This window comes from Nomascus leucogenys, chromosome 17, assembly GCF_006542625.1.
Source record: "Nomascus leucogenys isolate Asia chromosome 17, Asia_NLE_v1, whole genome shotgun sequence".
Taxonomy (NCBI): Eukaryota; Metazoa; Chordata; class Mammalia; order Primates; family Hylobatidae; genus Nomascus; species Nomascus leucogenys.
Window position 1 is genome coordinate 40429547 of NC_044397.1, and position 26136 is coordinate 40455682.

Genomic DNA, 26136 nt, shown 5'->3' on the forward strand with positions numbered 1-26136 from the left:
CTCTGCCTTGGCCTCCCAAAGTGCTGGGATTACAGGCGTGAGCCACTGTGCCTAGCCACAATAAATCATTTTGTAAAGGTTAAATTTAATCTCATTTAAGTAATACATATAAGTCTCATTGAATAACTGAAGCCAGTTTGAGGTAAAGTCTATTATTATGTGCATTTTATTTCTTAGCATTAATTTTTAGCATTTAATTACAGCCTCATAAGTACAAATAAAAACAGGACTTGCTATTGTTGCCACCTATTTTCTTTAAAGATGACAAGCAGCATCTTATTTGTGTTAACACAAGTCATCCACATAACAAATATAGATAAGAAAAGTGGCCAGGTGTGGTGGCTCATGCCTCTGCTGGGACAGGGAACAGAGGGATGCGGAGACCCTGAAGATGCTTTTGGACAATGGTCTGTGGTTAGGACAGTGGCAGGAGATACCATTCACTCAGGGTCTCCAGGACAAGAGATCAGCCTGGCAGTTACATGTGTTTCTTTTCAAACTGGTTGCCAGGTTGGGCTGACCGATGACATCAGAGATTCCGACCTTCCTGATTGGAAGGACCGGACTCTGTGGGCACCTGGAAGTTCAGTTGGTTAACAGCATCTTCTCAGAGCTGATCTCCACTCCTGACTTCTCCCAGCCTCGAGAATTGATAACGCACTTCTCGGGATCCTACCAGTGCCCACGAGAAGGCCACGGACAGAACAGAGACTAGTTTCCGTGAGAGGGGACAGATTATGGGAAACATCATGACCTGCTGTCTACCGCACCCCCAGGATGAGCAGAGCCCCCAGCGGAGCACCTCGGGGTACCCCCTCCAGGAGGTGGTGGATGATAAAGTGTCGGGACCATCAGGTGAGGGGACTGGAGGAAGAAGAAGTGGGATAGGATTGACTAAGATGAAGGAAGGGCGCCGGGCACAGTGGCTCACGTCCGTAACCCCAACCCTTTGGGAGGCCGAGGCGGGCCGATCACCTGAGGTCAGGAATTCAAGACCAGCCTGGCCAATATGGTGAAAACCCATCTCTACTAAAAGTACAAAAATTAGCCAGGCGGTAGTGGTGCGCACCTGTAATCCCAGCTAATCGGGAGGTTAAGAGAGGAGAATCGCTTGAGCCTGGGAGGAAGAGGTTGCAGTGAGCTGAGATCATGCTACTGCACTCCAGTCTGGGTGACAGAGTGAGACGCTGTGTCAAAAAAAAAAAAAGAAGGGCCAGAGGTCAGGAAGGAGAACCTGAGGAGGGTATGTGGGAAGAATGGAGAAATTCAGACCAGGTGCAGTGGCTCACACCTGTAATCCCAGCACTTTGGGAAGCCAAGGCAGGCAGATCACTTGAGGCCAGGAGTTTGAGACCAGCCTGGCCAAGATGGTGAAGCCCCATCTCTACTAAAAGGACAAAATTGAGCTGGGCATTATGGCAGGCACCTGTAATCCCAGCTACCTGAGAGGCTGAGGCAGGAGAATAACTGGAATCCGAGAGATGGATGTTGCGGTGAGCTGAGATTGCACCACTACACACTAGCCTGGGCGACAAAGCAAGATTCTATCTTGAAACAAAAAAAAAGGAGGGACTGAGAGAGCCAGGGAACAGGGAAGGACATGAGGCAGTGTTCAGAGGACAGAAAGACAGAAGAATGGGGAGGGGAAGGAGCGGAATGTGGGGTTGAGGAGAGGAGAAAGAAACATGGCTTGGAGAAGCCAGCAGTCTGTGAGGCTGGGGAGGATGGATAGTGGTTTGGGGTTTGGGGTCGGGCTCTAAGGTGATCAGTTGCAGAAGCGTTACACGGTGGCCTGGTTTCTTTACTCAGCCCCTGGGGTAGATCACAGCCCCCCAGGTAGGTCCCTTTGCCGGAAAAGGAAGAAGGATTGGTTGGAAGAATCTGAGGAGTCGTCAGAGGAGCCACAGAAGGAACTCAAGCGACAGCGAGTGTTGCTCGTGCTCCCTGAGCACCACGAGGCCTTCAACAGGCTGCTCGGTAGGACACCCCAGAGAGCACCTCCAATCCTGTTCTTCCTAAAAAGAGGAAACTCCCAATAACCACACTTTTCCAATGGGAAAAATATGCCCCCACTACTGGGTGAGCTCTCCATGTGGGAGGACTCTGAAGTGATCACTCATGAGGGACACTTAGGAGACGATAGAGGATTAGGTTAGACTTGATAAAGGTCGGCACTTGAGATAAGAAAGCTTGGTTTCGGGCCAGGCGTGGTGGCTCCCACATGAGATCCCAGCACGTTGGGAGGCTGAGGCAAGAGGATTGCTTGAACTCAGGGCTTTGAGGCTGCGGTGAGCTATGACTGCACTACTGCACCCCAGCCTGGGTGACAGAGCAAAACTCTGTGTCAAAAGAAAAACCAAGGCTGGGCACGGTAGCTCATGCCTGTAGTCCCAGCTACTCGGGAGGCTGAGACAGGAGAATCGCTTAAACCCGGGAGGCAGAGGTTGCAGCGAGCCAACATCATGCCACTGCATTCCAGCCTGGCCCACAGAGCAAGACTCTGTCTCAAAATAAATTAATAAATAAATAAAAATAAAAATCAAATGAAGGAAAACAAAATCAATAAACAAAGTGGTTTCAGCTGTGCCCTCTGAAATTTAATGTCTCTTACTGACTTTTCTAAATCTAAGTGTCTCTATCCATAGTGGAGGATACCAAGGCCATGGTCACACCCTGATGTGACTGTCTCATGAGGAAATGATGGGAATTCCTTTATGACTCTGCAGTGGTCCCTCCGTGTCTGCTGGAGGGGGTCCTGGCTGATTCCCAGCTCTACATCCTGTAGATGCTCACACTCAGGGCCTCCTTCAGCCTCTTCTCAGGGGATTCTCAGAGCAAGAGCCTCTCTTCCTTGCCCAGTGAAACTCATTCTCCCGGCCGGGCGCGGTGGCTCAAGCCTGTAATCCCAGCACTTTGGGAGGCCGAGGCGGGCGGATCACGAGGTCAGGAGATCGAGACCATCCTGGGTAACACGGTGAAACCCCGTCTCTACTAAAAATACAAAAAATTAGCCAGGCGTGTTGGCGGGCGCCTGTAGTCCCAGCTACTCGGGAGGCTGAGGCAGGAGAATGGTGTGAGCCCGGGAGGCGGAGCTTGCAGTGAGCCTAGATCGCGCCACTGCACTCCCGCCTGGGGGACAGAGCAAGACTCTGTCTCAAAAAAAAGAAACTCATTCTCCCCTCTCCCATCCACCTCACCCGTGGCCACAATCCTGAGACTTCCCCCCGGGAGGCACACTTTTCCTCGCTGCCCTGCTGTTCCCACGGAAACGCTGTCCTGCTTCTCATGCTGACATCTGCTCTCTAATCACAGAGGATCCTGTCATTAAAAGATTCCTGGCCTGGGACAAAGATCTGAGGGTGTCAGACAAGGTAAGGTTGTTCTCCATGTAACTGTGTTCCTGTTCCAATGCACGGCCAGGGGGAGGGCGCAGTTTCCAAACCCACAGTTCTCCCTCCAGATGCTCCTACAGTTTTTTTTTTTTTTTGTTTTTTTTTTTTTTTTTTTGTGAGACAGAGTCTTGCTCTGTTGCCCAGGCTGGAGGGCAGTGTCTCGATCTTGACTCACTGCAGCCAACGCCTCCCGAGTTCAAGCGATTCTCCTGCCTCAGCCTCCAAGCAGCTGGGATTACAGACGTGAACCACCACGCCTGGCTAATTTTTGTGTTTTTAGTAGAGACGGGGTTTTGCCATGTTGGACAGGTTGGTCCCAAACACCTGACCTCAGGTGATCCACCCGCCTTGGCCTCCCAAAGTGTTGAGATTACAGACGTCAGCCACTGTGCCCGAGCAGCTCCCACGGTCTTGAGTCTCGGCATCCACACATTTCTTTTTCTGAAACAGAGTCCAGCTCTGCTCCCCAAGATGGAGTACAGTGGCATGATCATAGCTCACTCTAATTCTTGGGCTCAAGCAATCCTCTCTCCTTAGCCTCCTGAGGAGCTGGGACTAGGCACATACCACCATGCTCAAGTAATTTTTGAAATATCTTAGAAACAGGGTCTCGCTGTGTTGCCCAGGTTGTTCTCAAACTGTTGGGCTCACGTGATTCTCCTGTCTCCACCTCTCAAAGTACTGGGATGACAGGCTTGAGCCGCCACTCCTGGCTATTTTTATGATTTGTCAGCATCTCCCTCAGGACTCTGCTGGTCTCTTGCAGAGTGAATGAGCGGCCCCTGCCTCTCCTACAGGTCGTTTGGGATCTGAGCCCTCGGCCACAGTCTGGCCGCAGCCCTGAAGCTCCTGACCCCTCTACTCTCAGCTCTTTGGGACAGTTCTCTGCCTGGCACATAAAAGACCCTCCTGACACCAGCCGACCTAGATACACCCCCTCCAGAGATCCCATCGGAGCCCACCATCCTGGAAGCATCACCAAAAACCCTTCCTCTGGCTTCTCGGATTTGCATCCGACCTTTGAATATCCCTCCACCCCGCAATTTCCACATGAGCACAGTCACCCCAACACTGAGGTCCCTTCTCTGATGGGCAACCCCTCCCCAGACCCCCATTCCACTATCTCCACAATCTTCCTCTCCCAAGATGTGACCTCTCCTTCTCTGTGTTCTTTTCTCTCCATCAGTACCTCCTGGCTATGGTCATAGCGTATTTTAGGCGGGCCGGCCTCCGCTCCTGGCAGTACCAACGCATTCATTTCTTCCTGGCTCTGTGAGTGGTTTGCTACCTCCTATCCGTCAATATCTAATGCCCTGGGACAGCCGGGGAAGTGGGATTCCAGCCTTTCATTTATTCTTTCACCTATTTGTCCTCTTTACTCTGTGTATAAAAAAGACAGGATTATAGCATCTTAGACTGTTGTTTCTAAAAAGAAACGCAGGCTGCGCATAGTGGCTTACGCCAGTAATCCCGGCACTTTGGGAGGCCGAGGCAAGCGGATCACCTGAGGTCAGGAGTTGGAGACCAACCTGGTCAACGTGGGAAAACCCCGTCTCTATTAAAAATAGAAAAATTAGCCGGGCGTGGTGGTGTGCACCTGTAATCCCAGCTACTCGGGAGGCTGAGGCAAGAGAACCCCTTGAACCCAGGAGGTGGAGGTTGCAGTAAGCTAAGGTTAAGCCACTGTACTCCAGCCTGGGTGACAGAGCAAGACTTTTCTGAAAAAAAAAAAAAAAAAAAAAAGCCAAAAAAAACCCCAAATTCCAGTGCCAGTGTACTGGAATAAAAGAGTAAAAGAATAAAAGAGTCCGGGAGCAGTGGCCGATGCCTGTAATCCCAACACTTTGGGAAGCCAAGGCGGGTGGGTCACAAGGTCAGGAGAGCGAGATGATCCTGGCTAACATGGTGAAACCCCGTCTCTACATAAAAAAAAAAAAAAAAAAAAATTAGCCGGGCGTGGTGGCGGGCGCCTGTAGTCCCAGCTACTCGGGAGGCTGAGGCAGGAGAATGGCGTGAATCTGGGAGGCGGAGCTTGCAGTGAGCGAGATCTCACCACTGTACTCCAGCCTGGGTGACAGAACGAGACTCCATCTCAAAAAAAAAAAAAAGAATAAGACAAAAGTAACTATAAACCGCTCCTAAGGGGAGAGGAAAAGGAGCAGAGGAATGGACATGACACTTCCCCCAGCAAGTAGATGTTTCTGGTTCTCTCTCTGTCCTTCCCACATCAACCACAAACGCCATCAACCTCCTCCGGGTTCCCGTGACAGAGGTCACAGTTCAGTTCCCCCTCGCATCACTCGAATCCACTGTCAAATGCTCCCTGCTGGGGTCTCCTGGAGTCTCTCCCCAAGCCAGGGGGCTTCCTAGGGCAGCCTGAGCAGCTTTCCAAAGCATGACAACCTCACTGCCCAGCTGAACAACTTCATTAGCTGATGTCTTTCTCTACCGAGGCCAGGGTCCACAGTGCCAATTCTGCCCTCTCTAAAATCCCTACAAGCACACTGGCTCGCCATCTTGGTGTTTCACGGTTTGGCTTCACTGCTCCTTCCAAATGCCCTCCACTCGACTTTGCATTTGTGTTTTCTGTCTGCGTGTCCCACACACATGTGGTTCTGAAGGGAAGGACCCATTCCTTGAACTCCGTTCACCCCACAGCCTCTGTGATGCCTTTCCTCGTCTTCCAACTTCTGCATGCCCGTAGCTCTCTAGTTACATCCTGGACACTGGGATTAGGTCATCTGCCCTGATTACTCCCAGTCCCATTAGACTAGATGCCTGTAGAAGGCAGGGTCCTGGCAAAATATCAATGTATCCAATTTCTTTTATTTTTTTGAGACAGACTTGCCCTGTCCCCCAAGCTGGAGTGCAGTGGTGAGATCATAGCTCACTGCAGCCTCCATATCCTGGGCTCAAGCGATCCTCCCACCTCAGCCTCTTGATTAGCTCCAACTACAGGGCTGTGCCACCACACCTGGACAGTTTGTTTGTTTATTTATTTATTGAGACAGAGTCTTGCTCTGCCTCTCAGGCTGGAATGGAGTGGCCCAATCTCGACTCACTGCAACCTCCGCCTCCTGGGTTCACACAATTCTTATGCTTCAGCCTCTTGAGTAGATAGGAATAATGCATATGCTACCACACCAGGATGATTTTTGTATTTTTAGTAGAGATGGGATTTCTCCATGTTGACCAGCTTGTCTCCAACTCCTGGTCTCAAGCGATCCACCAGCTTCAGCCTTCTAAAGTGCTGGCATTACAGGCAGGAGCCACCACGTCTAGCATATTTCTTAGATTTGTAATAGAGACGAGGGACTTGCTGTGTTGCCCAGGCCCATCTCAAACTCCTGGCCTCAAGTGATCCTCCTGCTTTGGCCTCCCAATGTGCTGGGATTCCAGGCATAAGCCACCACTCTTTGTCACCAGTTGGGTTTTTGTCTCCATCCTGAAGGAGTGGGAGACACCCTTGATCAGGTCTCTATCCAGCAGAGCCCTCCTGAGGAAGGCGTGGCTCTCTGCAGGGTGGGTGCCAGTCCTGAGCTAGGGACGGTCCCTTGCCCTCCTCTCTGGGAAGCTGACCTCAGCCGGAGGTCTCTCCTGGTGGTGCCCCTGAGCAGTAACCTGATTTCTGTCCCCAGCTATCTGGCCAATGACATGGAGGAGGACGACGAGGCCCCCAAACAAAACATCTTCTACTTCCTGTATGGGAAGACCCGCTCTCACATACCCTCGTTCCATACACGTCGCTTCCAGTTATGCCGTTCCATGACCCGGAGGGCCAGGGAGAACCGCTCTCAGATAGCCTTGTTCCACAAGCTTCGGTTCCAGTTCTTCTGTTCCATGCGCTGCAGGGCTTGGGTTTCCCCGGAGGAGTTGGAGGAGGTGGGTGGGGCCTGGGGAGGTGGAGGAGGTGGGGAGGAATCGGGTGGGCTGGAGGCTGGATGAGGGGAGGGAGGGGTATCCTGGGGAGTCCCTGTCTTCTCAAAGGGCGTTTGTTTTTCCAGATCCAGGCTTATGACCCACAGCACTGGGTGTGGGCGCGAGATCGCGCTCGCCTTTCCTAGAGCTCCAGGGACCGTGGAGGCCTGAGGTCATCGGCCTGAGAGAAGGTACATCTGCATCCTCCGGGGTAAAGGCAGAATACTGGGGTCTATTTTGGAAATCCGAGGAGCCCAATTGCTTGATCCGGCTTCAAGCCTGGGCAACGTGGCGAGATACCCCCTCCACAAAAATACAAAAATCAGCCAGGCGATGTGGGAGGCATCTCTACTCCCAACTACTCAGGAGGCTGAGGTGGGAGGATCGCTGGAGCCTGGGAGGTCAGGGCCGCAGGGAGCCCTGATCCTGCCACTACACTCCAGCCCGGGCGACAGAGTGAGACCCTGACTCAAAAATCATCATAAATATTGAGTTCGGGGAGGTTCATTATGATTGACGCACCTGAGGTACCGATTTGGGTCGAGGGTTCAGTGAAGCTTTGGTTTACATCTTGCGCAGATAACCACGTTGAGCACAGAGCATGAGACTTCATCATGAGGAGGGAGGATTAGGATTAGACTTCTGGACTCGTGGTTCGCGATGTTGTCACATTAGAAACAGATCTAGCATGGTTACAAGTTTAGATCTTAAGTGATACAAAAGGCCCCAGCTGTGATGAAGTCCAAAGCCACATCCTCTGAGGGTACCCTACTCCCTGGGCAGACCCACCCAAAGTCCTTGCTATGAAGCAGATCACTGGGGCTGACCTTGGGTGTATTAAGTGAGTTTTGGAGTCATGGTCACCAAAGCGTGAGTATCACAGTTGAACACGATGGTTCAGAAGCAGGGTATAGAATGAAAGGCAGGAGATAAAATTGCATTTCTCAATTGCTCTGAACTCTAGTTAGACTTGACATGGGACGTGAATAAGCTTCCTGTCTAGAGAGCTGCCTCCTTGAAGTGTCACATCGTCTCTCTCACTTCCAGAACACTGGGCCCAGGGGAGATGTGGATTTTCAGCAGGAACTTTATTCCAATGCTAATGGCAGACACCAGGAAGGAGGAGAGGAGCCATTTGTGCAGATCATCTAGAAGAACCTGAATCATTCTTGATGGAGCTGAATTCAGTGATCACGTTGTCCTCCTGGGAGCAGGGGTGCGGGTGGGGGGTGGGGTACTTCTAGGAGTCCTTGGAGAAAAGTAAGAAACCAGGAGTGTTTCCAGTTCCATCCTTTCCTGCGGCACCACCTCCCTTTTTATATTGCTGAATTCCAACCTCCCTGGGGCAGAACCTGGAGCTCCTGTTTCTTATCGACTTGGTTGCCACAGTCCAGGAGCATTTGAAGGCACAGTGCAGGGGCTCAGATTGCACAGAATTTTTTGTGAAATATCAGTGCCATAGACTGTTATCGGGTAGCTTCATGCACACTATGCATTTTATTGGTTTGTTTGGAAAATGTTGGCCATTGAATTATTAATAGGTTTATTTCAAATAGTTTGGAAATTGTTGTACTTTTGAAATGCTGTTCCTGTAGTTTTTTGATGAGAGTTATAGCTGTTATATATACGTAAAGATAATTTTTTTTTCATTTTTAAGTGAGAATTCTTTTAATCCTAAATCTTTTATTGTCTTTAAATTTTTTTCTGTATTATTATATGTCCTCCTGAAGCGAGCACTCTTTTTATCTATGATACTTCTTCCATAATAATCTCTTCTATTTATAGCTATTGGTAGTTCCCCTAAATTCTGGGGATAGCAATTTTTATTTGCTGTTTAGCTTTGTGACTGAATTGTGAGAATTCAGTTGTGATTTTTAACATGTCTCAGATATACATACTAACACGTCTAATATATGCTATCTATTTTGTTGGTTTATTTTGAAAAAGATGGGGAAATAATTATTTAAATATTATTTTATTTAAATATTTATTAAATGTATTATTAAATATATTTAAATATTATTACTTTAAATATTATTTTAAATATTTTGGAAATACTGGTATTTTTGAATAGACACTGTTTCTATAAACTTGTGTGATGGGTGTTATAACTGTTATATACACATAAATATAACTTTGTTTTCCTTTTTAAGAGAGGATTCTTTTTATCGTAAATCTTTTACCTTTCAATCTTTGTATCTATTATTACACATGCTGCTGAAGAGAGCATGGTTTTTATCTATGATACTTAGTTAATATATATATTACATTTATAGCTATGTAGTAGTTCCCCTAAATTCTTGTAAAAATAAATGTTTATTTGATATTTAGTATATGTTTGAAATGTGAGAATTCAGATGTAATTTTTTACCTGGTATTTGCATGTTTGTATGTTACTTTAAAGAGGATGTGTGTTCTAAAGGAGGGCATGAGCTGTGTGTTTTCAAGAGAATAATGCAGTGCGACTCTTGGGGAAACGTAATAAAGACGAACTTTTCTCACCTTCACAGTGAGTGTGATCATATTGGTTTGCATTATTTGCTGTCAAGTGACATTTTTCCTTAATGGGGTTGTGGTTATTTGAACATATTTATTAGGTCTGGAAGATAATCCTGTGTTGTTTTTTATGTAGAAAAAAACATAAGGCTGGGTGCAGTGCTCACACCTACAATCCCAGCAGTTTTGGAGGTCATGGCGGGAGGATCACTTGAGGCCAGTAGTTTGAGGCCAGCCTCAGCAACATAGCATGCACATCTATTTTTAATTTTTATTTTTTAAAGAAAAACAATAGAAGAGAAGGCTGATCCCAAGCTACAGGGTTTTGTTTGTTTGTTTGTTTTGCAGACAGAGTCTCGCTCTGTCTCCCAGGCTGGAGTGCAGTGGCACAACCTCGGCTCTGTGTAACTTTCACCTCCGGGTTCAAGCGAATTCTTCTGCCTCAGCCTCCCAAATAGCTGGGACTACAGGCACCTGCCTGTACGTCCGACTAACTTTTGTAAAAATAGTAGAGACAAGGTTTCACCATGTTGGCCAGGCTGGTCTTGAACTCCTGACTTCAAGTGATCCACCCACCTCAGCCTCCCAAAGTGCTGGGATTACAGGCATGAGCTACTGCGTCCAGATACCAAGCTAGAGTTTTAAGGCAGGAAATGAGAGAAAGATATTGAGAGAGGAAAACCTGGTGGTAAGAAAACTCTAAAGGTGGCCGGGTGTGGTGGCTCATGCCCGTGATCCCAGCAGGAGTTTGAGACCAGCCTGGCCAACATGGTGAAACCCTGTCTCTACTAAAAATACAAAAATTAGGCAGGCGTGGTGGTGCACGCCTGTAATCCCAGCTATTTGGGAGGCTGAGGCAGGAGAATCACTAGCAGAGATTGTGTCTCCTCACCCCCTCTCAAAAAAAAAAAAAGGAAAGTTCCTGCAGCAGTTCAAGCTGTGAAAGGCAGGCACTCTGCCATGCAATTCTTTGTAATTTGTATTTTTTATTTTTGGAGTTGGGGTCTGGTGCTGTCACCCAGACTGGGGTGCAGTGGTGTGGTCACAAGCTCAAGCGATCCTCTTGCCTTTCAAATTACTGGAATTATAAGCATGAGCCACCGCAGCTGGCCAGTGTGACACAATTCTGTTTTTTTTTTTTTTTTTTTGAGATGGAGTCTCGCTCTGTCACCCAGGCTGGAGTGCGGCGGCGCGATCTTGGCTCACTGCAAGCTCCCCCTGCTGGGTTCACGCCATTCCCCTGCCTCAGCCTCCTGAGAAGCTGGGACTACAGGCGCCCGCCACCATGCTTGGCTAATTTTTTGTATTTTTAGTAGAGACGGGGTTTCACTGTGTTAGCCAGGATGGTCTCGATCTCCTGACCTCATGATCTGCCCACCTCGGCCTCCCAAAGTGCTGAAATTACAGGCGTGAGCCACCGCACCCGGCCTGTGTGATGCAATTCTGATGTCAACTCCCTGATGTTACCTCAAACATCACAGGTTAAGGCCACCAGCCCCCAGTAGGCTGCCCTCGCTTTAGAAGCAGCTGCAGGCTGCTAGGTATGTAGCAGTTCCCCTAGCCACCGTGTTTGCCAGGCTGGTCTTGAACTCCTGACCTCATGATCACCCTGACTCAGCTTTTCTTTTGCTGGAATTACAGGTGTGAGCCACCGCACCCGGCCAACCACTGAGATTTAGAAGGCAGTCGAGTCCACTATACCACACCTCACCTGGTTTCTTCCTCTGTTGGGGCCCCTCGTGGCCACTGTTCTGTCACTTTTCGGTCCTATTTATTTAAATGGACAGTGAGCTGTTGGTCCTCCAGGCTCCAACACTTCTACCTTCAGCTTGTATTACAACAATACCAGCCTTTCAAGCTACTCTGGGTGACCCCAGAACTCATTTGAACTCAGAAGCCCACTCACTTTAGGGGACTCAGTGCCCCTGGTCAGCATGAAGTCGATGCAGAAGCATGACCTCCATTCCTAATCCCTCAAGAATGAGTGGAAGGTGTCAGCAGGAGGGTGGGGGTGCGGTTTGTAAATCTGTAACTGCATCAGACCAAATCTAGTTCAACTTTTTTTTTTTTTTTTTGACGGAGTTCACTCGTCACCCAGGCTGGAGTGCAATGGCACGATCTCAGCTCACTGCAACCTCCACCTCCTAGGTTCAAGTGATTCTGCTGCCTCAGCCTCCCGAGTAGCTAGGATTACAAGGGTGCGCCACCGCGCCTGGCTAATATTTATATTTTTAGTAGAGACGGGGTTTCACCATTTTGGCCAGGCTGGTCTTGAACTCCTGACCTCCACCTGCCTTGGCCTCCCAAAGTGCTGGGATTGCAGGCGTGAGTCACCGCACCCGGCTCAGTTCAACTTTTATGTAATGAAGTTGTTAGGTGGTTTTCAATTGCCATGGATCTGCAGGTTGAAGGTCATGTATCCTGCACATGCCCAGGTTAACCAAGTGTGCCACCACGGAGTGGAACCTAAGAGCTCGGCCTGAAGAGCTGGGACCCATTTAAGAAACAAGACACCCCATGGCAGGAGCCAGGATCCAATCAGATGGAGTTTTGGTGTCACCCCATGGCAGGATCCAGTCAGATCACACCTCCCAGCATTACTTTATTGCAAGATCCAATCAAATCACACCTCATTACCCTATGCTTATAAAACCTGACATAGCCCCCAGCTGTGTAAGGGAGATTTGAGTATTTCCTCCTGTGTTCTTGCTAGCTGACTTACAAAAAAGTTTTTAAAAAGAGGCTGGGCATGGTGGCTCATGCCTGTAATCCCAGCACTTTGGGAGGCTGAGGCAGGCAGATCACTTGAGGTCAGGGGTGCAAGACCAGCCTGGCCAACATGGTGAAACCCTATCTCTACTAAAAATACAAAAGTTAGCTGGGCGTGGTGACACACACCTATAATCCCAGCTACTTGGGAGGCTGAGGCAGGAGAATCACTTGAACCCAGGAGGTGGAGGTTGCAGTGAGCTGAGATCACACCACTGCACTCCAGCCTGGGAGACAGAGTGAGAAGACTCTGTCTAAAAAAAAAATGTTAAAATTAGCACCAAATGCTTTATAAGTAAAAAAAGTTTTTAGCTGCATATGTTTACATAACTTTTTAGATGATAAAAAACACACATACAAAATGGAAAGGCACAAAGAAGAGAGCAAAAAGTGCATGAGATCTCACAACCAAGGATAACCACTGAGAACATGAAAGTGCTGACTCTTCCAGCCTTTATACTATACACATTTAGTCCGTTGTTTTGTTTTTATAAAACTGTAATCATATAATACAGATAGTTTTATAATCTGGTTTTTAAACACAACAATTACATAGCATTTAGCTGTTTCATTTGCATTCAAATTCATAAGGGTTCCGGTAACTCATTTATCAGAAAACCAAGAGAAATATTCCCATGAAAATATAAGTACATAAGGCCAGGCATGGTGGCTCATGCCTGTAACCCCAGCACCTTGAGAGGCCGAGGTGGGCGGATCACCTGAGGTCAGGAATTCGAGACCAGCCTGGCCAGCCTGGACAACATGGTGAAACTCTGCTAAAAATACAAAAATGAGCCGGGTGTGGTGGTGTGCGCCTGTAATCCCAGCTACTCAGAAGGCTGAGGCAGGAGAACCGCTTGAACTCGGGAGATGGAGGTTCAGTGAATCGAGATTGTGCCACTGCACCCCAGCCAGGGCGCCAAAGTGAGACTCCATCTCAAAAAAAGATAAAAATAAAAAATTATATATTTTCCAGACAGGGTCTTACTCTGTCTCCCAGTTTGAAATACAGTGGCACAATCATAGCTCACTGCAGCCTCAAGTTCCTGGGCTCAAGTGATCCTCCCACTTCAGCTTCCCAAGTAGCTGGAACTACAGGTGCATGCCACCATGCCCAGTCAATTTTTTTTTTTAACATAGTGAGACAGGGTCTCACTATGTTGCCCAGTCCTAATAAACACTATGTGATGAAAACAAAAAAGTAAATCACCCTAAAGTTAAGTCTTTAATGTTGTCTTTAATGAGAAATGCAAATAAAGCATTTCTCAATAAATTATGGGAAGAGAATCAACTGAAGAATAAACATCTTTAGTACATCTTTGGCTCACATGCATTAACCAATACTCTTGAAAACCAGGATTAATTTACTGTACCTTCTTAACATTCCTTTGACATTCCTTATGACGCACAGGTACCGTAGAAAATAACTGCTTCACGCTGACTGTGGTCCCTCTGGGGCAGGGGTAGTGGGTTTTCTGGATGATTTTCCCATTGTGATCAAACACCAGTTGAGTCTCAACCTTCGCCGATGCATGGCAGGTAGAAATGGTGACATTGCTGTGAGAGAATACCAGGCAGGGTGTGTTCAGTGAGAGACCCATGATGTTGGGCACTGACTATGCTTTTCTTCACTTGCTTTTCTCTCAAAACTTTCTTAAAAAGCTGATGATCCCTCTGAGATAACCAAGATCTAAATGGTTGAGGAGTCATCACAAAATCTAAGGTTTGGCATCTAAAAGACAGTGAGACAGCACTAAACATGCTTTGTTTGAAAAAAGCTTTGATTTCATTTTCAGGTTGAACCGTAAAACCATAAATGAATGATCTCAAGATTTATTTATTCACAAATAGAGATTTGTTTTGTTATTACTCTTTTTTTGTTTGTTTTTTTTGAGACGGAGTCTTGCTCTGTCGCCCAGGCTGGAGTGCAGGGGCGCAATCTCGGCTCATTGCAAGCTCCGCCTCCCGGGTTCACGCCATTCTCCTGCCTCAGCCTCTCCGGGTAGCTGGGACTACAGGCGCCCGCCACCACGCCCGGCTAATTTTTTTTGTATTTTTAGTAGAGACGGGGTTTCACTGTGGTCTCGATCTCCTGACCTCGTGATCCGCCCGCCTCGGCCACCCAAAGTGCTGGGATTACAAGCGTGAGCCACCGCGCCTGGCCATGTTATTACTCTTCAAACAACATTTTTTTAAAGAATTTTTAAAAAGTTAAAAAAAATTTTTTTAAAGAATACAAAAGATACTATAATTAAAATGTATATGTAGGGCAGGGTGCGGTGGCTCATGCCTGTAATTCCAGCACTTTGGGAGGCTGAGGAGGGCACATCACTGGAGGCCAGGAGTTCCTGACCAGCCTGGGCAACATGGCAAAACCCCATCCCTACTAAAAATACAAAAATTAGCCAGGAGTGGTGGTGCATGCTATAGTCCCAGCTCTTCAGGAGGCTGAGGCACGAGAATCACTTGAACCTGGGAGGTAGAGATTGCAGTGAGCTGAGACTGTGCCACTGCACTCCAGCCTGGGGGACAGAGTGAGACACTGTCTGAAAAAAAAAATATATATATATATATATATATATAAAATTATAAAAATTTAGTATCTGTGCTATAATTAAATAGTGCTTTGGTGAAATGTTTCCCTAAAATTTGATAGTGAAAACCAATGGTAACTATCATTTATTATCTACATATTATGTTAAAATTGAGAAGTTACTGTTTTAATAAGGGTAACCATTTTTTTAACAATACTACTTGCTTCATTTCATTCATTTATTGCTCACATTTCAGAAGTACTATGACTTAGATTGGCAGTGAGACAAAACAGAATTCAGAAGCTAGAAGTTGAGATACTGAGATAGAAAATTGTAAATAATAACGATTCCAACTAATTTTCAGAGAGGTTTTTCTAAGGGGTCAAGTGAATGGATAAAAATATTGTTTCACCTCAGTGCACAAAGTGAGCTCAGAGCTTCCCCCTGAAAGTCAAAAGTTTCAACCTGAGTTAGGTCGGCAAACTCTTGACTCTTAGATGTGTGATGTTTCAGAGCTGAAAGAGAGTGTAAAGTAAGGACTAAGATATCTCAAGTGCTATAACAACGAATATACATGATATCTAGTAACTGGCTTTAAAAAACTGTTTTTGCGTTTCCCAAGACAGTTTTACTCAAAATTCTGAGACATGTGGCCCAATTATTTTATAATAGGATTAGAAAAAGTCAACTTACTTAAGCCTTCAAAGTTTTCTTCTTCTACCCTACATCCATTGTCTGAAACTTCAGTGAGATCCACTCCATAATCCTTAAGCTTTAGATCTAGAAAGTTTAAAATATTTACATAGTTATTAAAAATGGACCCATGCCATAAGTTTTTATATTGATATTATTTATAGCATATGCAAATTTAAGAGTCATAACTATACCTTTAGTTAAATGTACTAGTGTCATTTTGTATATTTCATTTTTATAAAGTCCTTTCTGGGTATTTACTAGCCCAGATTAAAAAGTTTAGCATTTTCTTTCTTTCCTCTTTTTTTTTTTCCTAGGCTAGTCAAGTGAAGCAGTTGCAGTGGAGAAGGAACAAAAAATCTGTAACTGGTTGTGATCAAGTAGTGAGTAACACCGTTGCACTTTGACCAGCCTTTTCTTTTGAAAGAAATAATTTTAACATACCCAGTAAGGAGAACAGGGGCCGGGTGCAGTGGTTTATGCCTGTAATCCCAGCACTTTGGGAGGCCAAAGTGAGCAGACCACCTGAGGTCAGGAGTTCCAGACCAGCCTGACCAATGTGGAGAAACCCTGTCTCTACTAAAAATACAAAATTAGCTGGGCGTGGTGGTGCATGCCTGTAATCCCAGCTACTCATAAGGCTGAGGCAAGAGAATCGCTTGAACCCAGGAGGCGGAGGTTGTGGTGAGCCAAGATCGTGCCATTGCACTACAACCTGGGCAACAAGAGCAAAACTCCATCTCAAAAAAAAAAAAAAAAAAGAAAAGAGAACTGGTTCTGGAATCAGACTTCCTGGATCCTATTTTATTAGCTTTATAATCTCAAAAAAAGGAAACTTCCTGTTCCTTAATTTCCTCATCTGTAAAATGGAGATAATAAGTTCTATCTCACAAAGTTATTTGGCAGATTAATAATTTTTTATTTGTTTTAATTTTGTTATTTTCTTTTTCTGGTTTTTTTTTTTTTTTCTGAGATGGAGTTTTGCTCTTGTCACTAAAGCTGGAATGCAGTAGCATGATCTGATCTTGGCTCACTGCAACCTCCACCTCCAAGGTTCAAGCAATTCTCCTCCCTCAGCCTCCTGAGGAGCTCAGATTACAGCCATGCACCACTACATCTGGCTAATTTTTGTATTTTTAGTAGAGACAGGGTTTTACCATGTTGGTTAGGCTGGTCTCGAACTCCTGACCTCAAATGATCAGCACCCCCCCAGCCTCCCAAAGTGCTGGGATTACAGACGTGAGCCACTACTCCAGGCCTATTTTATTTTATTTGAGACAGAGTCTTGCTCTGTCCCCAGGCTGGTGTGCAGTGGCATATCGGCTCACTGCAACCTCCGCCTCCCGGGTTCAAGCAATTCTGGTGCCTCAGCCTCCCAAGTAGCTGGGATTACAGGCTTCTGCCACCAGGTCTGGCTAATTTTTGTATTTTTAGTAGAGACAGAGTTTCACCATTTTGGACAGGCTGGTCTTGAACTCCTGACCTCAGGTATCCACCCGCCTTGGCCTCCCAAAGTGCTGGGATTACAGGCGTGAGCCACCATGTCTGGCCTACTTTAGTTTTTAATAGAGACGAGGTCTCACCATGTTGGCCAGGTTGGTCTTGAACTCTTGGACTCAAGCAATCCCCCCAACCTCGGCCTCTCAAAGGGCTAGGATTACACGCGTGAGACACCATGCTCAGCTATCCTGCAAATTAAATGAGATATTTCTGTCTAATTCTTAGCATAACAGCTTCCTGGCACACCATAAGAACACAATAAAAGCTGTTATTATTATTACTACCTAGCTAAGTACTAGGCACATAATAGGTGCTAACTTTAACTAAAAAATAATAATTTATTACTACATCAACACTTGATAGTCTTATTTCAATAACAAATATTTCTTGACTACAACAACATTCACTGATCATTTCTTGTGGCTTAAAACTCTCCCAAACGTACCAATATTAGTGGCACCAGCATCCAGACTGTTTTCTACTAACTCCTTCACCGCAGTGCTTAGACTCAGTACCAGGGGCCCAGAGCAAATCTCATGGACTGACTTCCGACCAATAGATTTGATGGCCTTAGCAGTTTCTGTACTAAAGAAATGTTATAAGAAACAAAGCAACTATTCAACTACATATTTTCTTTTTTTCTTTTTTTTTTTTTTTTTTTTTTTTTTTTTTTTGAGACGGAGTCTCGCTCTGTCGCCCAGGCTAGAGTGCAGTGGCGCAATCTCGGCTCACTGCAAGCTCCGCCTCCCGGGTTCACGCCATTCTCCTGCCTCAGCCTCTCCGAGTAGCTGGGACTACAGGCGCCCGCCACCGCGCCCGGCTAATTTTTTTTTTGTATTTTTAGTAGAGACGGGGTTTCACCGTGGTCTCGATCTCCTGACCTCGTGATCCGCCCGCCTCGGCCTCCCAAAGTGCTGGGATTACAAGCGTGAGCCACCGCGCCCGGCCCCAACTACATATTTTCGTCCTGATTTTAACTGTGGGAAATGACTCAACACCGTAAATAGTTTATGGGTCTAATCTATTCATTTATTATATTAACAAATACATTTATTATATCCAGAAATAGAAATACTGTTTTACAATCCTTAAACATGTACCACAAATACTTCTGGATAGATACTTCAAATTCAACAGATCCTTACTATCTAATTATACTAGGATCCACATGGAGAAAACATACATTCTATCTCTCAAATTACCAAAATCTTTGGCAACAATGGTGTCTTCTTTCTTGAAAACTGAAAGCATGGCCGGGTGGGGTGGCTCATGCCTGTAATGCAGCACTTTGGGAGGCAGAGGCAGGCAGATCATTTGGGGTCAGGAGTTGGAGACCAGCCTGGCCAACATGGTGAAACTCTGTCTCTACTAAAAATACAAAAAATCAGGCAGGCATCATGGTGGGCGCCTATAAACCCAGGTACTCGGCAGGCTGAGGCAGGAGAATCACTTAAACCCGGGAGGTGGAGGTTGCAGTGAGCTGAGATTGCAGCATTGCACTCCAGCCTGGGCAATGAGCAAAAAAACAAAGTGAAAGCAACATAATCTCCCACAGAATTAGAAAAAGCAACAGTATGCTGGAAAATACACAATGTTTAAGTCAAAATCATCTCAGAAATTGGGTACCTGTTACATAACTATTCCTTATACACAGTAGCCTTTGATACCCTACTCCAAATTGAAGCTGCCAGCTGCTGTCTTAGCAAAGACCCTCAAAGTTCTTGCTGTACTACCTTTAAGAGTTTTTTAATGGTTTTATGTCCCCTTATTCCCTGCTCCAAGCCATCCTCCACTCTATCACCAGAGCTATTTTTGAAATCACAAATCTGGTCAAATAATTTTTCTGCTTAAAAATTTACTAGTGCCCCACTTCCTACTATATGAAATTTAAAATCTAGTCATCACTGGGCCCAAAACTACCTTCTTTTCAGAATCTCTCTAATGCTTTCCCTTTATCAAGTCCCCTACATTATTATTATTTATTATTATTATTATTTGAGAGTGCTCACCCTGTCACCCAGGCTAGAGTGCAATGGCATGATCTCAGCTCACTGCAGCCTCCGCCTCCCAGGTTCAAGCGATTCTCCTGTCTCAACCTCCCAAGTAGCTGGGATTACAGGCGCCCACCATCACACCCAGCTAATTTTTGTGTTTTTAGTAGAGATGGGGTTTCACCATGTTGGCCAGGCTTGTCTTGAACTCCTGACCTCAGGTGATCCACCCGCCTTGGCCTCCCAAAGCGCTAGGATTACAGGAGTGAGCCACTGCAACCAGCTGTCCCCTATATAGTAGCACAGTGAACATCACAAGCTCTTTTAGACACTACAGTACATAAGCAGGTCTCTGTCTAAACTGCTCTCCTCTTCCTCCTTTGCCCAACCAATGTCTGCTCATCCAAAGAATGTATCCCTTGTGTTCATTAACTTAGCAATTTCCAGTGAACAGGTTAATTGACAACTTGTTAAGAGAAGGCAGGTAACCTCCATGAAAGAGAATTCACTGGGTATTTCCTACAGTATTTAACACATCGTAGGCCTTCAATAAACCCTTGTGAAATAAACAAACCTCTTTACTCTTCATTCTACCTTGCTAAGAATCTCACCTAAGTCTACCATGTGAAACCGCAGATGACCTCACAGAAAATGGAAAGAAGTATCTCTAAAAATAAGTTTATTTGGCAACACACTATAGGCTACAGGTCCACTTCTGATTTTTTTTTTTTTTTTGAGACGGAGTCTTCCTGTGTCACCCAGGCCGGACTGCAGTGGCGCGATCTCAGCTCACTGCAACTTCTGCTTCCTGGGTTCCAGCGATTCTCCTGCCTCAGCCTCCCAAGTAGCTGGGATTACAGGCGCCCGCCACCATGCCCAGTTAATTTTTGTATTTTTAGTAGAAACGGGATTTCACCATGTTGGCCAGGCTAGTCACGCACTCCTGACCTCATGATCCACCCGCCTTGGCCTCCCAAAGTGCTGGGATTATAGGTGTGAGCCACCGCTCCCGGCCCACTTCAGATACTTATTTTGAGGAGGGAGCGCATTTAGATACAGACTGAAAATGTATTTAAATGTCTCAATACATTTAAATGTAGTTACTTAAATATATCTAAAATATTTAAATGCAGACAGCAAATTTGCGTTTACAATCTGACATGGAATGCAACTGTGCTAGCCAAGATTCGGTGTAGCTTACCAGCGAGAAATCACATACCCTAACAGGTAGAAATGCATTGCATTTTGTAAAACTGAGCAGCTATGCAAATTAGGATGTGTCTGGACGCTCTACCTTCCCCAAAATAACCTCAATTTTTTTAAAAGGCCAGGCACAGTGCATCACGCCTGTAATTCCAGCACCTCGGGTGGCCGAGGCGGGTGGATTGCTTGAGCTCAGGAGTTCGAGATCAGCCTGGGCAACATAGCGAAATCGCCGTCTCCACAAAAATAAAAAATTAAAAATTAAATAATATAAAAATAAAAATAAAAGGGGAGAGAGAACAGGTAGAAAGGAAATGCATTCAGTCTACGGGGATTTCACGCTCCGCCTTCAAGTCCACGGCCCTGTGATGGGATGTGGGCAGGGCCTGTCCCAGCAGGCCGAACCCAACTTCTCACAGGGCCGAATCCTTTGCCCGCAGCCCGGGACCCGGAAGGAGCTTGCCTCGGCCTCAAGGCGCACCTAACGGACACTGGATCGCTGGGACGCTGAGGACGCCGCTCTGGGGCCTCCACGCGGCGGCCTCGCCACGCCCCTCGGCCATGTTCCCCCCATTTCCAGGGAGGTTGGAACGCCGTGGTTCTCCAGGAGGGCGCGCGAGAGGGAGACCGCGAGCCCAGCTCACCTCGAGCTCTCAGCTCGCTCCATGGACTCAACACCCGATCCACCTGGGGGCCTGGGAAAGTTCCCTTCTGGACTCCCACTGGCGCCCCGCCTCCTGGGCTCCCATTGGCTGCGCTCGACGTCGTGCTCCACCCTTTCTGGGCGGGGCGAAAAAAATACTTCCCATCTGTCCTTTTCGCCTATTGGCTCTGTCAAGGTCGAGTCCGTGACGTCAAAGAGCATTGGCCAATCAGAGCACACTGCATTGCGTTTTTTTCCGAGCGACAGCGGCAGGGTCAGAAGGGAGATGGCCGCCTTCCGTCGTGGTCTCAGACGGTTCCGCCACGCCGATGTACCGGGTAAAGCCTTATCACGGGCGCGGCGCGCCTCTCCATGTGGAGCTTCCTACCCGCAGGTACCGGCTTCCCGACGTGCAAGCCAGTAGCGGCAGCCCAGTGGCCGGCGTTGGCCACCTGCAGGTAGGAGCGCGGGCCTCCCCCCCCCCCACCCCGCCCAGGGCGCACGCGCGGCGGCCAGCTGCTGGCCCGAGTCCCCCCGGGCCGGAACGAGTGTGTCCCACCTGGTTCGCGGTCTCACCCTGGCATCTATGCCGGCCGGCCAGGGACTCACCCAAACGTTTATGTTTTAAAAGATTTATTCTGGCCCGTCGCCGTGGCTCACGCCTGTAATCTCAGCACTTTGGGAGGCCCAAGCAGGCGGGTCACCTGAGGTCAGGAGTTCGAGACCAGCCTGGCCAACATGTTGAAACCTCGTCTCCACTAAAAATACAAAAATTAGCCGGGCGTGTGGCGGGCGCCTGTAATCCCAGCCACACAGGAGGCTGAGGCAGGAGAATCGTTTGAACCCTGGAGGCGGAGTTTGCAGTGAGCTGAGATCGAGCCATTGCACTCGAGCCTGGGCAACAAGAGTGAAACTGTGTCTCAAAAAAACAAAAATAAGTTTTATATATCTTTCCTGGTCGGGCGGTGGTTCACGCCTGGAATCTCAGCGCTTTGGGAGACCGAGGCGGGAGGATTGCTTGAGCCCTGAGAGTTTGAGACCAGCCTGAGCAACATAGTGAGACCCTTGTCTCTATTTTTTTTTTTTTTTTTTTTTTTTGGAGTTGGATTCTAGCTCTGTCGCCCAGGCTGGAATGCAGTGGCCTGATCTCTGCTCACTGCAAGCTCCGCCTCCCGGGTTCACACCATTCTCCTGCCTCAGCTTCCCGAGTAGCTGGGACTACAGGCGCCCGCCACCACACCCGGCTAATTTTTTATTTTGTATTTCTAGTAGAGACAGGGTTTCACCGTGTTAGCCAGGATGGGCTCCATCTCCTGACCTTGTGATCCACCCGCCTCAGCCTCCGAAAGTGCTGGGATTACAGGCCTGAGCTACCGTGCCCGGCCGCCTTGTCTCTATTTTCTAAATATTTTATTTAAAATAAAAATTATGCATATTTTTTCTTTTTTTTGTTTTTGCATATGGCTGCTTAAACATGTTAGTTCAGAGAGTCCACCCTCTGAAAAGTGAATAGCACATAAATGCTCATTTTGAGGAATTGTAAAGCGAACCCCAGGGTCACCACTTCCCAGGTTGACACACAATGTCACCGCTCCATTCTTTCCACTTAAATCTTCCCCCCCAATCCCCCCCAGGTCCTGATTTTTATGATAATTATGTCCTGCTTGTGTCTATTATTTTGTCAACTAAGTATCCCTAAACAATATAGTCTGGGTTTTTGTTTGTCTTTTTTTTGTTTTTTTAAGACGCCATCACCCAGGCTGGAGTGCAGTGGCGTGATCTCGGCTCACTGCAACCTCTGCCTCCCGGGTTCAAGCAGTTCTCCCGCCTCAGCCTCCTGAGTAGCTGAGATTACAGGCGCTGTCCACTGCACCCAGCTAATGTTTGTATTTTTAGTAGAGACGGGGTTTCACCATGTTGGCCAGGCTGGGCTCGAACTCCTGACCTCAAGCGATCTGCCCGCCTCGACCTCCCAAAGTGCTGGGATTACAAACATGAGCCACTGGTGCCCAGCCCTGCCTTCTTTTTTGTAGACATTATTTTAGAAGTCTTTTTATTGTGAGTAACAACGGAAGTATTCATTTTCTCTGTAGTATACTGTTCTTTTTTTGTTTGTTTGTTTGTTTGTTTTGAGACAGAGTCTTGCTCTGTCACCCAGGCTGGAGTACAATGGTGCGATCTCGGCTCACTGCAACCCCCGCCTCCTGGGTTCAAGCGATTCTTCTGCCTCAATCTCCCGAGTAGCTGGGACTACAGGCGCGTGCCACCACGCCTGACTAATTTTTGTATTTCTAGTAGAGATGGGGATTCACCATATTGGCCAGGCTGGTCTCGAACTCCTGACCTCAAGTGATTCACCTCCCTGAGCCTCCCAAAGTGCTGGGATTGCAGGCGTGAGCCACCGCACCCAGCGTTGTTTCAAGCATTTGGGGATCAATTGCAGGGACCTATTGGATTATGGGGAAAATGAGATGGTTCTACTCCTGTATTTTAAAGTCTTCTTTTTCCTTTTGGTTTCTTTACTTTGTAGTTAAGGCATTGCAGACTTGCATCCTATAATGTCTTCTTTTATTTTTTATTTTTTCAGTTTTTATTTTTTGAGACAGAGTCTCACTCTGTCACCCAGGCTGGAGTACAGTGGTGTGATCATAGCTCACTGCAGCTTTGAACTCCTGGACTCAAGCAGTCCTCCCACCTCAGCCTCCTGAATAGCTGAATACAGGCATGCGCTACCACACCTGACTAATTAGTATAATTTTTTTTTTTTTTTTTGTAGAAATGAGGTCTTGCTGTATTGCCCGGGCTGGTCTTGAACTCCCAGGCTCAAGCCATGCTCCTGCCTTGGCCTCCCAAAGTGCTGGGATTATAGGCATGAGCCAGGGTACCCAGCCTTTGTCTTAGTTTTTGGTCCTCCTTACCTGATCCTAGACTTCTAGAACCATTCCCTTGGAAAGAAAGGGACTGGTCAGGGCTGGGGATGGAGAAGCGCTGTGGTAGGAGCCCTTTCTTCTCTTTCTCTCCCCAGCTGGATCGCCAAACCTACCCTGCGGTCCTCATCTTCCTGGCCCCCTAGCTCCTCCTCTCCGTGCATGTCTTCCCCACTGCAGAGAGCTGCGGGAGGTACCAAGAGGGCCTCGTCTGCATCTTCTAGTTCCTCTGTCAGTCTACCCTTCGATGACAGGGACTCAAACCATACCTCAGAGGGGTAAGTAGATGTTGCATTGTGTGGCCACTTCCTGTGTCCGTGGCAGCCTTCCCCCTCTCGTTTTCCCACATTGATGGTAATATGCGTGGGACTGTGTGTAAACACAAGAAGTGCTATACGCGTTCAGCACAGTGGCATCCTCCCTCCAACTCCAGGTGTTTTTTCTGGTGGTCCTAGATGTTGCAGACATCAAAATAGTAGTACATCCTGTTTTGTGTTTGTTTTTTTGAGATGGAGTCTCACCCTGTCACCCAGGCTGGAGTGCAGTGGTGTGATCTCAGCTCATTGCAACCTCCGCGTCCTGGGTTCAAGCACGTCCTGTTTTTAATCCATCATCCATGTTGTCTAAACCTCTCTTAAACACATTTCTGTGTTCAGCATGTACAACCCCTGGTGGGGGCTGGGAGGTGGCAGATCGGGGAGTAAAGAGTTCTTTATTTGTTGCCTGGTCAATTGTATATACTTTTTAGCCGGTGTGCCCTAGTTCTCCTACTTGGGGATTTTGTAAACAGGTCTGTATCCTTATTTATTACCATATATGAGTTTATTCTGTGTAGGTTATAATAATATATCTTGGTTTTTTATCTTTCCGGAAGGAAAAAAGCTAATTTCATACAGGTCTGCTTTATCCCCTGGCTGTTTTTATTGGCTTTCTCTGAATCATTTCTGTTTCTGTCAGTGCTGCTGTGGGGGACCCGATTATATCAATGTTATAAACTTGAATTGATAAGACATGTGGTTGATGTTTCACGGGGTGAAATTTAACTCTAGGTCCATATTACTCTCCCGTTTATGGATGAGTGATGGATGACTTCCTGAGACATGATTATTTTTCTCTACAAAGAGCAGTGATCTCTCTACCCGCTAAGGGAGTAGCATTTGATTCTCTTCTTTGGAGAGAATACTAGGAAGGGTTGTCCTTCCCGTGCCTCATTTCCTGGTTCTTCGTCTCCATTGCTTTCATGTGAAAGTTTTCCTTTAAGACTTTGTCCTGGCTGGGTGTGGTGGCTCACGTGTGTAATCCGAACACTTTGGGAGGCCAAGGCAGGTGGATCACCTGAGGTCAGGAGTTCGAGACCAGCCTGGCCAACACAGTGAAACACCTGTAATCCCAGCTACTCGGGAGACTGAGGCAGGAGAGTCGCCTGAACCTGGGAGGCGGAGGTTGCAGTGAGCCGTGATCACACCATTTCACTCCAGCCTGGGTGACAGGAGTGAAACTCTGTCTCAAAAAAAACAAAAAAAAAAAGACTTTGTCCCAACTTCCTACTACCAATAAGCTCATTTTTTCTTAAAATCTGAATATGTTTTTCTCATGGAGATGGGGTGCGGTGAGAGACAGAGAAACTATAATTCATTAGCCTTTTATATGGAGGGAATAGGGTGGTTATATTTAAAGGGAACCGTACTTTCTCACAGGAATGCTGACTGTTAGGTGATGAAGGCAGTAACTTTAAAGACAGCTTGAATCACAGTGTGAAGAAGAAAGCAAAACGACCACTGAAAGCAACGCCAGTGAGTCAGCCAGTTTTCTTCTGTTTTTGAATCTTGTGGGGGAAGCAGCCCAGCTACTCAGGAGGCTGAGGCAGGACGATAGCGTGAACCCAGGGGGCAGAGCTGGCAGTGAGCTGAGATCGCGCCACGGCACTCCAGCCTGGGCGATAGAGCGACACTCCGTCTCCAAAAAACAAAAAAAACAAAAAAACCTAAAAGAGGTTCAGGTGATATGGTTGATAAAGAACAAGATTTACAAAGTATTAAGGGACGGAAATAGGAAGAAGAGAAATTTTGA

At 47.0% G+C, this 26136-nt stretch overlaps 1 protein-coding gene and 1 pseudogene across 1 annotated transcript; one reads left to right on the forward strand and one right to left on the reverse strand.

Annotated features, from left to right (window-relative positions):
* Positions 1-671: 671 nt before the first annotated feature.
* LOC115830838 (speedy protein E3-like) lies at positions 672-8444 on the forward strand. Its single transcript, XM_030795634.1, has 8 exons — positions 672-855; positions 1810-1977; positions 3313-3371; positions 4579-4664; positions 7031-7137; positions 7195-7274; positions 7397-7501; positions 8358-8444. Exons 1-7 carry the CDS (start codon positions 738-740, stop codon positions 7454-7456), a joined length of 678 nt encoding a protein of 225 aa, XP_030651494.1. The 5' UTR covers positions 672-737; the 3' UTR covers positions 7457-7501; positions 8358-8444.
* Positions 8128-25299, reverse strand: LOC115830816 (annotated as a pseudogene).
* Between the last annotated feature and the right edge of the window lie 837 nt (positions 25300-26136).

Excerpts from the sequence above, each read along its gene's own strand:
- LOC115830838 (XM_030795634.1), top strand. The coding sequence starts at position 738 with ATGGGAAACATCATGACCTGCTGTCTACCGCACCCCCAGGATGAGCAG. Across the intron at positions 856-1,809 it reads TAAAGTGTCGGGACCATCAG|CCCCTGGGGTAGATCACAGC; the intron begins GTGAGGGGACTG and ends TTCTTTACTCAG. Across the intron at positions 7,275-7,396 it reads CCCCGGAGGAGTTGGAGGAG|ATCCAGGCTTATGACCCACA; the intron begins GTGGGTGGGGCC and ends TTGTTTTTCCAG.